This window comes from Triticum aestivum, chromosome 5D (assembly GCF_018294505.1).
Source record: "Triticum aestivum cultivar Chinese Spring chromosome 5D, IWGSC CS RefSeq v2.1, whole genome shotgun sequence".
In the NCBI taxonomy this organism is placed as follows: domain Eukaryota; kingdom Viridiplantae; phylum Streptophyta; class Magnoliopsida; order Poales; family Poaceae; genus Triticum; species Triticum aestivum.
In genome coordinates, this window is record NC_057808.1 from 559779300 (window position 1) to 559793080 (window position 13781).

General features: G+C 45.8%; 1 protein-coding gene and 1 pseudogene across 2 annotated transcripts; one reads left to right on the forward strand and one right to left on the reverse strand.

Moving 5' to 3' along the window:
- The first annotated feature begins 221 nt into the window (after positions 1-221).
- LOC123123882 (probable LRR receptor-like serine/threonine-protein kinase At3g47570) lies at positions 222-4162 on the forward strand (annotated as a pseudogene).
- Positions 4163-5978: 1816 nt separating this feature from the next.
- Positions 5979-10378, reverse strand: LOC123123883 (disease resistance protein Pik-2). 2 transcript variants are annotated; one of them, XM_044544519.1, is made up of 3 exons: positions 9265-10378; positions 6499-8560; positions 5979-6389 (listed from the first exon to the last, which is right to left on the reverse strand). In XM_044544519.1, exons 1-2 carry the CDS (start codon positions 10089-10091, stop codon positions 6535-6537), a joined length of 2853 nt encoding a protein of 950 aa, XP_044400454.1. In that variant the 5' UTR covers positions 10092-10378; the 3' UTR covers positions 5979-6389; positions 6499-6534. The 2 variants fall into 2 exon arrangements, with proteins under 2 accessions (XP_044400454.1, XP_044400452.1); XM_044544517.1 differs by having other exon boundaries at positions 5979-8560.
- Positions 10379-13781: the final 3403 nt, after the last annotated feature.

Sequence of the window (13781 nt, forward strand, 5' to 3'; positions counted from 1 at the left end):
CCGAACAGGTACTTCCTACCTGCCGTGATGACTAATGCTGAGGGACAAGTTTTGGCTGCAGCGTTGGTTGGTACTACGTGATTCCTGGAATATGTTGGTGTTGACTGACTTACAGAAACCGTGTGCGTCAGGTCAAGCGAGATTCTATTGCCAGCAATTAAATGTCATCATTGCCTTTGATGGAAGAATGGGACTACAAATATCCATCGCTACACTCCTTGTCGACTCACACTACTCCCACTATCCCATCCGCACCCTGCTCAATGGCTGCTCTATCATGCTCCATCCCCATTCCCTTCTTCATACTCATACTACTACTCTCCGTCCTCTCATCATCTTCTTCTTCTTCTAGCCTGACCAACAGTAATGGCAGCGACACGGACCTCGCGGCACTGCTAGCTTTCAAAGCCCAGCTTGCCGACCCTCTCCGTCTCCTTGCCAGCAACTGGAGCACCGGCACGTCCTTTTGCAATTGGTTCGGTGTCTCATGTAGCCGAAGCAGGCAACGAGTCACCGCTCTGTCGTTGCCGGAGACGCCTCTGGTTGGATCCGTGGCACCTCACATCGGTAATCTTTCTTTTCTCTCCTACCTCGATCTGACCAACACCAATCTCACGGGTTCCATTCCAGCCGAACTTGGTAGGCTACGTCGTCTTAGGTATCTAAGTTTTTATGAAAATAGCTTGTCAAACACCATACCTAGTACCCTGGGGAACCTCACGAGGCTCATGTTTCTTCATCTAGCTTATAACCAACTCTCAGGCCATATCCCTTTTGAGATGCTACTGCATATGTCCAACCTTAGGAAAATTAATATGTATGCAAATGACTTGAGTGGCCAAATACCATCATATTTTTTCAACAACACGCCTTCCTTGACATACATCAATTTTGGAAATAATAGCTTGTCAGGTCCTATTCCACACGCCGTTGCACACCTATCCATGCTTGAGAAATTCATCCTCGAGGTTAATCAACTCTCTGGTCTAGTACCACAAGCCATGTATAACATGTCCAGGTTGCACACTATGGCACTTGCAAGTAATGGTAACCTAACCGGGACGTTTCCGACCAATCAAAGTTTCAACCTCCCAATGTTGCGATTTATATCATTATCTAGTAACAAGTTTTTCGGCCAGTTTCCAGCAGAGCTTGCATCATGCCAGTACCTGGAGATCATTGATTTGGGTGAAAATTCTTTTGAGGGCACTGTGCCAACAGGGTTGTCCAAATTATCACACCTCCAGGTTCTTCACTTAGGTTATAATAACATTGTTGGTCCTATCCCAACCGCTCTTAGCAATCTTACCAATCTTTCATATCTAGATCTCAGCGGCGGAAATTTGGAAGGGGAGATTCCACAAGAATTAGGTCTCATGCAGGAACTCTCATTTCTGTCTCTTGGATCCAATCAATTGATAGGAGAGATTCCAGCTTCCCTTGGCAACTTATCAAAATTGTCTGTTCTAATTTTGGCAAATAGTAAACTTTCTGGTCAAGTACCAATAACACTTGGGGAAAATGCAGCTTTGAACAAGCTTCTTTTGTCAAGTAACAATTTGGAGGGGAATCTAGACTTCTTGTCAGCTCTTTCCCAGTGCAGACAACTCCAAGTCCTTACAATAGAAGATAATTCTTTCACTGGCGTTATCCCAAGTCTTGTGGGAAACCTTAGTTCAAAACTAGTCACTTTCATTGCCAGCAAAAACCAGTTAATAGGTGGACTTCCAGTTGCAATTGCAAACATAAGAAGCCTTGTACGGATAGATCTTAGTGACAACCTACTCACCGAGCCAGTCCCAGGGTCCATCGCTATGTTAGAAAATCTTGTGTGGCTCGATCTCTCCAACAATGACATGTCGGGTCCTATCCCGATACAAATTGGTATGCTCGGGCGTCTAGAACAGTTGTTTCTCCAAGCAAACAAATTCTCAGGCTCTATACCAAGAAGCTTTGGGAATATTAGTTCTTTAGAACACATTGACCTATCCAATAACCAATTAAGTTCAATGATACATCCGAGCATTTTCCACCTAGATAAACTTCTGACACTAGATCTTTCAAATATTCCTTTTCTGGAGCGCTACCATCTGATGTTTCCAGTCTAAGTCAAATATATCAAATGGACCTCTCTTCCAACTTCTTGGTAGGAAGCATCCCAGAATCCTTTGGACAACTTAATATGTTAACTTTCATAAATCTATCGCACAACTCCTTCAAAGGTTTTATTCCGGGCACACTCGAAAAGCTAAAAGGCTTGGCATCATTAGACCTCTCATCTAACAACCTCTCTGGTAGCATTCCCATGTTCTTTGCCAACTTTTCTTACTTGACTATCTTGAACCTCTCATTCAATAATCTGGAAGGCCAGATACCCGAGGGGGGTGTTTTCTCAAACCTCACCTTTCAGTCTTTGATTGGGAATGATGATCTATGTGGTGCTCCGCGTCTTGGATTTTTGACATGCCTTGACATGCCTCGCTCAAGTAATAGAAAATTGCTACAAATTTTAATCCCAACACTCACACTAGTTGTTGGTGCGATTGCCATTTGCATATACCTATGGTCTAGAAAGAAACTTAACATGGGAAATGAGATAACGGTTGATGATCTAACAAATGTGGCTGGTTACCAGATAGTCTCCTATCATGAGCTCATTCGTGCCACCAATAGTTTCAATGAAGAAAACATCTTAGGCTCAGGAAGCTTTGGAAAAGTCTTCAAGGGCCAATTGAGCACTGGTTTGGTGGTGGCGATAAAAGTTCTTGACATGCAGCTAGAGCAGGCCATCCGAAGTTTTGACGTCGAGTGTCAAGTGCTTCGCATGGCACGACATCGCAACCTAATCAAGATACTCAACACATGTTCCAACCTTGACTTCAGAGCACTAGTGCTTCAGTACATGCCAAATGGCAGCTTAGAGACGCTCCTACACCAGTCTGACAGTTCATGGCACCTTGGGTTCCTTGAGAGACTAGGTATCATGCTCGACGTGTCGATGGCAATGGAGTATTTGCACCATGAGCACTATGAACTGATCTTGCACTGTGACTTGAAGCCTAGCAATGTGTTGTTTGATGAGGAGATGACGGCACATGTGGCAGACTTTGGCATTGCAAGGTTGATTCTAGACGACAACTCCATGATATCTGCGAGCATGCCTGGAACAGTTGGATATATGGCACCAGGTACCTATTTAGCTAGCTCTTGTTATCTTGTTCAATCAACTACTTATTAAACCGTTCCTAGATTATGTTGCCACCTAAATCAACAGGGTTGAGCAAGTGTGTTTTTTTGTTTATGTTTTTGCTGTGCAGAATATGGGTCTCTTGGGAAAGCATCACGGAAGAGTGACGTGTTCAGTTATGGAATCATGCTCCTTGAAGTCTTCACTGGAAGGAGACCCACCGATGCAATGTTTGGCGCACAACTAACCCTCAGGCAGTGGGTTCATCAGGCATTTCCTGCAGAGCTTGTCCGAGTCATTGATGGACAGTTACTGCAAGACTCCTCTGCTACTTTCTGCAGCTTGGAAGATGGCTTTCTTGCATCGGTGTTCGAGCTGGGTTTACTCTGCTCTGACGACTCGCCTGGCCAGAGGATGACAATGCATGATGTGGTTGTGACACTTAAGAAGATCAAAGGCGAGTACACAACAAAACACACAGCGACAATGTCACGTAATGTTGCATAGTGAGTTATCTCCATTGCACTTGGAACACCCATAAGCGTCAGGGATGGGAAGGGATAAATCAAGATGCACACATATTATACACTTGGGATATACAACTATTTGATCATGCTTTTCTTCTCTCAGACCATGAGAGGGATGATGTTGGATGCGCTTCACGGCACGGCTTGTCGCCTCACTTCACCGGCGTCCCCATGATGGGGTGGCCACTTGGTGGTCTTTTTTCTTGCTTTCTTTGGGCGTGTTTGTGCCGAGGCCCCAGCAGAGGTTTTGTTTCGTTTGTGTGCTACTTGATGTTTGGACTGATTCGCCGAGAGTAGCAATCTCTTTAGATTATATTTTAGTTCCAAATAAATATTATCCCATGTCTCATAGAAAAGCAACGTTCTGAAAATTTGTGTGGATACACACTCTCTTCCTGGCATACTAGATAAGAATCTGATAATGTCGAGCTTGGCTTCGGCAACCTCATGTCTCATAGTTGCAGTGTTATTTTCCAAAGAACAGTATATCCTATGAGAATGAATAGAATGATAGTACCCAATTGAGCCGGAGGCAAACCGAGAGATATCATCATGTTTTGCAAAAACAGGGGTGCCCAGCTGTTGGTGACAGAAAGACTAGAGGAATAGACACGCTGGGATGCGCTCAGGATACGGCGAAGTTTGCATTTCTATGAGCCCAGATATAGGTGAAACAAGATGTATACTAACAAACTAAAGGCAATTCATAGATGACAGTAACAAATAATAACGTGGGTGAACAATTTTCAGAACTGAAATAAGTTACCAAGAGCAGAGGAAACAGAGTAGTAATGCATTTTCGTTTCATGCACCTTTAATTTACTTCGTTTGTTCTTCAGTGGTGTAGCAAGTATGTGGATCACTGATACAAATCCCAGCCAGCGAGAGCACAGAGATATAAGTTACACCTTCTCCCTTCAGTATGTACAGTATCCCTTGTCCCTGAAACTGAAAGAATTAACCACGAGCAGAGGAAACAGAGTAGTAATGCATTTTCGTTCATGCAGCTTTAGTTTACTTCCTTTTCTGCTCTTCAGTGGTGGCCATCATAATGTATGTGCGAGAGCAAGAGATTTTATTTTATTTTTTGCTAATAAATTACATCTTCCCCCTTCAGCATGCAGCAGGATGTTATGGCTTTATGCCTTCAACAAACAAAATGGAACGGCTTGACTTGTTAACTTAAAAAGATGCAGTGATTCCACACAAAACGAAAATACAAACACAAAAATTAAAAACAATTCAGTGCTTTCATCATATGGCTTTGTGTTTTAGTCAAAAAGTCAGTCAACAAACAAAATGGAACGACCTGTTAAAAGAAAAATGCAGTCTTCAACTCTTATAGAAGAGAGGGGGGGGGGGGGGGGGGGGGGGGTCATTACTTTGGCGTTTACGCTTATGCCCTTTCATTATTAGTAGTGTATAGCCAAAGGTGTTCAGGTTAATTAACCCATCCATACAATTTTCAGACAGTAATGGTTCAGTAGCTGCAGTGTTGGAGCACTGCCCATCCATCCATACAGATAGTTAGTTCAAAAGCCCGTACTGAGATGCATGATCTTTTTCTGGTGGCACAATTCAGTTTCTACAAAACAAATGAGATAAATCAGTCCTTTACATACTATATTTGGATCTTTTACTTGTTCCAAAAATTTCCAGCAGGAAGAGTATTAGTTCAGCAGAAATTTCCAGCCACATCTTTACATACTAGATTTGGATCTTTTACTTGTTCCAAAAATTTCCAGCAGGAAGAGTATTAGTTCAGCAGAAATTTCCAGCCACATACCAAGCACCTGAACCGAGGATCAACATCACACTTCCATCAGCAAGTGTATTAGTTCAGCAGAAATAATCGCCAATGCAAGCAGAGCTTACACAAGTGACCGATCGATTTATGCACTCACTCATTTAGTAGCATTTTATCAGTGATTTGTGAAGAAAACAAACAGGGTACCACATATCAGGTGGTTCGTGAATGCACGCGACCCTGTGTACAGTCTACTAACTGTGGCTGAATATATGTTTGATAACAGTCCAACACAAGTATGTGCATTCATACGGCGTCATTTAACTTGGAACAATCCAGCACAACAAAATTCGTTCCCTGACATTTCACCTCCAAAACGTGAAGGGTATGTGACAATGTGCTTTGTCCCCATCCGTTTCAGAACAAAACTGATGAAGAATAATAACACACAGGCCATGCACAATCGAGTCGATCTGATCACTGTACAGTAATTCAGGAAAGCTCTAAATATCTGGAACAAGGGAAACACAACCCCATTTTTTCGTCAATTTTATGAAACGTACAGAAATCAAGTATTCAGCAGGAATATTCCTGAATGCAAATGGAGCTTAGGTCCTACCAAATGCATAAAAGCTTCTGGGGACAGAGTATGAGCAAATAAAGAACAGCGTACGTTTTCAGACTACAATGTCTGATAGTGGGAACCTTAATTATTAGCGGTAACAGAGCTTAAATCTGAATCATCAAAGTAAGGGACAGTGGCAATCAAACACTGTATGTAGCGAAGTAGCAACTTCAGTTGACAGAAACATAAGACCGCTTTTTCTTGGAGGTGTCTCTGTTTTAGCTTTAGTTGAGACTCAACGACAAGTGTGCTGCAGAGTGCCTCCTTGGGTATGACATTCCAAGCTCCAGCCGCACAGCATACCTTGGGTTGGCAAAACGGAAGCCGTAAAGCATGTGAGTCTGAAAAACCCAGAAGTGGCTCGGGACACAGATGTATTTTGGGGAAAATTAAAATGTGACTATGTTCTTACAAGAGAAAGTTGAACCAGAAATGTGACCATCCCATTTTAAACCTCATCAGAAACTCCCTTGCTCTTCTCCTCGTTACTACCACTGGCCTCTTCATCGTCCTCTCCCTTTGGTTCCCTCTCAATAATAAGTGCAGGATGGTTGGGATTGACACCCGCTTCATTCCTGATCTCAGCAGCTGCAGCCTTGCATTCTGAACGTGTCGCATCTTCATCATCAAGATATATCCTAGCTTCTTTGAGAGATGAGAGATGCTCAATGCCTGAATAGAAGTCATTAGCTTTTGCTGCCGACACACTGAATGTGATGGTAAGTTCCTCAAGCTTGGGCGCAGACCCTTCCACAAACGTAACATATGCTCGTTTAGTCTTAAATTCGAAGTCCAAAACCTTCAGATTCAGGAAAGAATTGCGTTGGATTGTGCCAACCAACTTATTTGATGGCCATAGGAACAGGCGAAGTAAGGATGGGAGCTGCCCAAGAGTAACCAGATCATCTTCTGTCATTTCAGCTATGCAGATGCCCAGGTCGGCAAGGTTAGTGAGTGCTGGTGTAATCCACTTTGGAAACTTGGTGAACGAATCCATGTAGTGCGTGTAAAACCTTTGAAGAGAAGATGGCAGAGGGCACCAAGAATCTAAGAAGTCAAGGGAAGCACCGCTCGGTGTTATATCCAAAGATCGGAGTTTGCAGGTACCAAGCTTGCACAGTGAGGAGAGGAACGCCTCTTCACATCTCTTGTCCTCGCAAGATACTAGATCAGATATTCCGTTTGCAAGGCGGAGACAAACCTTGAGCTCCTTCAAACTTGTTAGGCTCCCGAGATCCTCCAACACATCCGTTATACTGGAGGTAATAACCAAGCCTGACATCAACTGTAAGTTCTTCATATCCCCAATCCCATCTGATAGAGTCAACCAATATCCTTGTAGGTGTTCAAGTTTAGTTAGCCGGCCAAAGCCAGCAGGCGACTCTTGATCACGTGTATACCCAAAAATTAGGGTCTCTAGATTAGTTAGCATCACGATTCCTGATGGTAGCTTTGATATATATTTGCCCCTAAAGTTGAGGTACTTTAGTTGGACTAATTTTTCCATACCGTTCATATCAAAGTCCTTTAAATCCTCATAACCTTCAAAATCAAGAACACGTAAAGCTTCAAACAGATCAAGCCTTGGCATGTGTTCGATGCAACATGATGGCATTACTATCAAAGTTCGAACATGGCTTAGATCTAGATTTGCCAGTGCAGATGCAAGTTCCTTGTCAATGTACTGGATTGATAGCCGCCGAATAAAACCCTGTTGATTTTTCAAACTTTGGCCTCCACCTACCATAGTGGTAAAATTATCTTCAACTGATTTTGAAATAATAAGTTCAAGCATCATGTCATGGACTCGACATGCTCGAACCTTACCATCAAAGCCAATGTCCACTGGTTGAACCATACTTTTGTTGATAAGCTCATAGAAGTAATTCTCAGCGGCCTCTTGCTTGCTCTGTCCACGCTCTTCAGAGATGAAGCCTTCTGCTATCCATAGCCTCACTAGCCTAGTTCTCTCAATCACATGGTCTTCGGGAAATAAACTTAGATACAACAAGCACGTCTTGAGATTAGGTGCAAGATCATTATAGCTCAGAGATAGTATGCTACTCATGCCCTCTAGACTCTTAGTTTTCTCCAGTGCAGAACCAATTGACCTCTTAACCTTCTCCCACTCTTCCTTGATAACTGGTCGGTTTGCTAGTAAACCAGCTATACTTATAATTGCCAATGGTAGGCCTCCACATTTCTTTAGAATATTATTTGAAACTTCTTCCAACATGTCAGGGCAATTTTTCCCGGAGCCAAATATTCTTGTGAAAAACAATATTCTAGAGTGGAGATCACTTAGGGATTTTAGTTCATACATCTGGTCATCACCTCCCAAACAACATGACTTGGCTACATCAATGATGCGTGTAGTAACTATAATTCTGCTAGAGCAATTGTTCTCTGGGAAAGCGCACTTGATAGTTTTCCATGCTTGTGCAGACCATACATCATCAATGATGATGAGATACCTATAAATTAGCAAATCGTGTCAACCGATTGTGATAAGAAATTATGCTTTAACACTCAGACATGCCATGAAACTCCAATATCACTTCATGTTTTTTAAGAAAATGAAATATTTATTATGCCCGACCTCTGCATCACAGACACATAGTACATAATTGGAGTAGTTAATAGATCTATGATGTTCATTGCCTATGTTTCCCTATACAGTTGCAAGCTAGCTTCATTTAAAAAAATAACAAGGACTATCACTCACTTGTTACTGGATCACAAGCAACCATAATATTTTTTAACATTTTTTTGCTTTATGGAATTGAAAAACTATTAGAATGCTTGAGTCTACTATGTCAAACGAAGATGATAAGAAGATATATATAAAATATACTCATACTTTAGTAGTTTGTTCTATAAATATGGGAGAGAATTTTTTTTAGAAGTTTGACTACTTTATTAACTGCGAAACAATCGAGTTAATGAAGGATTTAGGCACAAATGTATTGATGATGACAAATATTTCATGTTGTAAGCATCTTATAGCTGGGTACATAATACTTTCATAGCATTGATTGTAAGGATTGTTCAAGCCAACCGCAATTGAGTTGTTTTCTTTGTGTGGAATTAATGATAGTATAGTCACTAATAAGTGGCTCAAACAGCAGGCACTATGCATGAAACGTCTGTTAAGAGAATTAACAAAGATCAACGTTACCTTTTATTTTGCAGTAGTTCTCTTAGCTTTGAAATGGACTTAATTTCATCCCAATCACTAGTATCTTTTGTGGATCCACCTTGGCATGACACTTGAGAGATCACATCCTTCATAATTTTCTTTATGTCTGGTTTTTGCGAGACCGATACGAAAGCCTTACAATCAAATTGCTCTTGAATCTTGCGATAGACCTCATTTGCCAGTGTTGTTTTTCCCAATCCACCAAAACCAACAATAGACAACACCTTGCGAGGTTTGGATGAGTTGTTTCCTTCTTCCACCATCCACTTGGCAAGATCATCCCTTGGACCATCCACGCCCACAAGGTGTGCCTCCTCAGCAAAGACTGCATGCAGTCGGGGATCCACGGCCAGATGGCCAGTCGTGCTCGAAGGAACATCATTCAACTTGTAACTATCCTTGAGATCTTTCACTTGCTTGATGCGATCCTTCAGGTCATCGATTTGGTCGGCGATTTCACGCCGAGCTCCAAGCGTCTTCAGAGGGAGAGTTATCTTGCGCAAGAACTCCTTGAAACCACCACGATGACCACGCTTACCAAGGTGATGGATGAACTTGTCGAAGATGTCCTTGGTATCATATGCCAGCTCCCGCACCAGAGATATCCATGCCTTCACTTGCCCACTTGGATCTTCCAGCTTAGTGTACTCTTCCAAGGCAGCATGCATGCTGGTGAGCTCAGATTCTAGGGAGCGAATCTCACGGCGGACCCCTTTGAGGCGGCCATACTCGCCGGCGAGCAGGCCGCTGAGCTTCACCAGCAGGGGACCCAAGGCGCCGAGTGCAGCGCTAACCACAGGCGCCATTGATTGCCGGCCGGTAGCTATTCCTTGTCACTGCACTGTATCTCTCTTTGGTGCTTGTGTGTTTGGAGTGAAGAGAAGAACTCAGACGAGTGAAGCTAGCTAGCTACAAAGAAGACGACCAAGCAAGATTTCTTTGGCTCACCTAACAAAGGCAGGCACATGAATGGCCATGCGCTAGCATGTGCATCTGCATAGAAAGAGGCGAGCTAGTTCTTGGTGCAAGCGAGTAAAGAACAGCTCGTGTCAGATGAAAACACAGAGAGAGCCTCGATATGCAGCATACTTAATTCACGTTAACAAAACCAAAGCAGGAAAGGATTCCTTCAACAATGCGCCTTGAACGGCCACTTTAGCATCACTAAAACTACTCAAGATAATCTCCGTACGTGTGTGTGCTTGTTACGCTCGAAACAAGGACAGGAAGAGGACATATAGCTAGCTGTTGGTGGGTAACTGGGTGCTGGGTGCTCGTAGCTAGTAGTTGCAAGCTTTGGTTAACAGACCAAACCATGGCTCAATGATGTTATTTTACGTACAGGGAGCAGTGAATTAGCATGTGCATGCACGAAGATGAAGCCACTGGGTTCCGACAGGGAGAACCTTATCAGCAGTAATTAACATATTCAGGTTAGTGAAACAAAGCATCTTGCCGGCCACTTCTACGTTTAAGCCCGGGTCGAAATCTGGTCAGTATACCAAGTGCTAGATCCATGCTTGTACTGATCCTCTAGAGATGACCATGGTTCTTTCATTTTTGTGGATAGTGTCTTTGTAAGGTTGGTTAACCACTAGTAGAAAAAGGGCCTAATGTGAAACTCATTAGTTCCGGTTTGTAATTGAACCGGCACTAATGTGACCGTTAGTGCCGGTTCCAACGGCTAGGCTGGCGACGCTTATTAGTATCGGTTCGTGGCGAACCTTTAGTATCGGTTCATGCCACGAACCGATACTAAAGAGGTGGTGGCCTTTAGTACGTGTTGGTGGCTCCAACCGGTACTAAAGACCCCCCCCTTTAGTACGTGTTCGTGCCACCAACCGGTACTAAAGTGGTGCGCTGGCACCCGCAGTACACAATGTTTAGTCCCACCTCGCTAGTTGAGAGGAGCTCGCACCGGTTTATAAGCCCCGCCGCGGCTACCGTGTCGAGCTCCCCTCTAAGCAGGCCTTTGTGGGCCTATTGCAAGTCTTCTGCCCTGTAGGCCCTGCCGTATGGGCCTGCATCCTGGCCTAACTAGAGGTTGGGTTTCTAGTCGTATGCAGGCCATGCCGGCCCAGTAGGTGGGCTGTTTTTGCTTTATTTAAAAAGAAAATAAAAAAATCCTTTAGTCCCGGTTGGTGTTACCAACCGGTACTAAGAGCATCTCCAGCCGTCCCCCCAAGAAGTCCCCCGGACCACTTTTTAATCGCCGGTGGTAAAAAAACGTCCCAGCCACCCCCCCAGACCCTTGATTTTCGCCGGATTTGGCCTAAACTAGTGCCGGTCCTCCCACCCCAAACCCAGCCCATCGGGGAGCACTCGGGGGCGGAGAGAGAAGATTTTTCATGCACTTGGCCCACAGTCAGCCTCCCACTCTCTCTCTCCTCCCTTTTTCTCTGGGTCCCACCCACTTGCATGCCCACTCTTTTCGTTCTCTCCCCACCAAATCCCCTCGCCGCCCGATCACCACCACACGGAGTAGCAGCGGCGAGCGCTTGGTCGTCTTCGGTCGGGGGCTGGGAGAATGGATGCGCGGTGCAGGCCAGGGGCGCGGGGCCACGACGGACGGTGCGGGGAGGCTGCGGACGCCCTCGACCTCCTTGTCGTCTTCTCCGGCGACGATGGCGCCGCACACCACCGCGGCCTCCAGGAGCAGGAGCCGCGCCGTCTTGTGCATGTCGTCCTGAGTGGGAGATCGGCGCTGCTGCGCCTGAGCCCGTCGTCCAGTACACGCCGTCGGCGCCACTGATGCCTTCTCCAACCTCGGTCAACGAAGGCAATGACAGTGCCAGCACCAGCAGCAACTTGGCCACGTCGCAGAGCCTCCTCAGCAGCATGTTCGCGCCGTCTTCCGTGGCCCAGGCGCCGCAGAACCCGGAGCGCGCACTGGCGGCCAAGCCCCCGTCGCTGTGCCTTGCGACTGACGGACGCAGCAGGGCGGGCAGCGGGGCGGGCAGCAGGGCGCGTGCTTCTCCTTCTCTCCTCCGTGCGGGGAGGCGGCGGACGCCCTCGACCTCCTCGTCATTTCCTCCGGCGACGCTGTGGGCGGGCGCGGGCGGCGAAGCCTGCGGCCCCGTCCCCGAGAGCGGAGGCCACAGGCGCCCCGGCCACGGGCGGCCCCGGCACCGGGCGCGCCGGCCACGGCCACGGGCGGCCCCGGTCACGAGAGCGGCGGCCAGGGCGGGAGGCCAGGCGGCGCGTGGGGCGGCCGGGCTGGTCCCGAAGGAGAGCCTGTGCCCGACGACGATTGGCATCGGCGTCCAGGCGGGCGTGGTGTGCGAGCGAGCGTCTGGCGTTCCCGGCGGGAGCTTCGGCGTCGTGCGGCTTCGGCCTCCACGCAGAGCAGAACGCCGGCGCCACCGACGGCCATGGCGGAGGAGGAAGGACGGGGTGGTCTGGGGTCGTCGTCGGCGAGCTCGAGTCCGGCGTGTTGGGTATGCACAGAAGGCGTTTGTTGGAATGGCCGGAGAAAAAAAAAGAAAAAATGACTATCTATCGGGGGGATGACTTGGAAAATGCATGCCCCATACCAAAAATTTCGCCGGGGCCTCCCCAGGAGGCTGAAAGCTGGAGATGCTCTAAATGGCTCCCCGCCCCCGGCGCTGGCTCGTGCCACGTGGGGGCCTTTTAGCGGCGGTTCGTGCAGAACCGGTACTAAAGGGGAGGGACCTTTAGTCCCCACCCTTTAGTAAAGGTCCCTCCCCTTTAGTACCGGTTACAGAACCGGTGCTATAACCCGGTTCTGCACTAGTGAACCTTCCAAAGGAAATTAAGGACACATAAATTTCTAACCACTATATGTTTATCCGCAAAAAAAATCAATGCATGAACATGGATATCTACCTATATCTTTACCTACTAATAAAAACTTTAGTGCTTCTGCCAGTCCGCTGTCGGTAATTTTATAGAAAAGTCCTTGTATTTTTCGGTATTCAACTCGTAGTTCTCGTAATAAGTCAACCGAACCGGTACGGGTGAGAGAAAAAGAAATAACCCACCTGCACGACCCCGCGTTCCAATCCCATCTGCACCTCTAGCGCGCTGCCACCTCCTGCGACGCGATGCTTCCACTCACCGCACGCCGCCAGCCCAGCCCATGTACTAATGGGGTTTGAGGCATTAGTACCGGTTCGTGGCACGAACCGGTACTAAAGGTCCCATTTTCAAACTCTACCCCTCCGGATCGCCTTTTCAGTTTTATAAAAAGCAAAAGAAAATGATAAAAACTTCAAAAATTAAGAAAATTTAAAAACTTAAATTTGGACATGTTTTGCAAAAAGTGTAGGGAAAATGAAAAACGGCTATAACTTTTGCATACGATGTCAGAAAAAAGTATAATATATCAAAATGTTCAGCACGAAAATCCGCATCCGATTTTGACCGCCTATGGCCTGTTTGCAAATTTTTAGAATCCTCAAATTCTAAAAGGAAAAAAGTTATGCTCAAATTTCAGTTTTTTTTAATTTTTGTTAAATCTGGTCAAACTATGGTCA

Bases quoted from the DNA above. Each gene is read 5' to 3' on its own strand.
- LOC123123883 (XM_044544519.1), bottom strand. From the start codon at position 10,091: ATGGCGCCTGTGGTTAGCGCTGCACTCGGCGCCTTGGGTCCCCTGCTG. The intron at 8,561-9,264 runs GTAACGTTGATC...GCTAATTTATAG, and splicing joins GAACTACTGCAAAATAAAAG to GTATCTCATCATCATTGATG.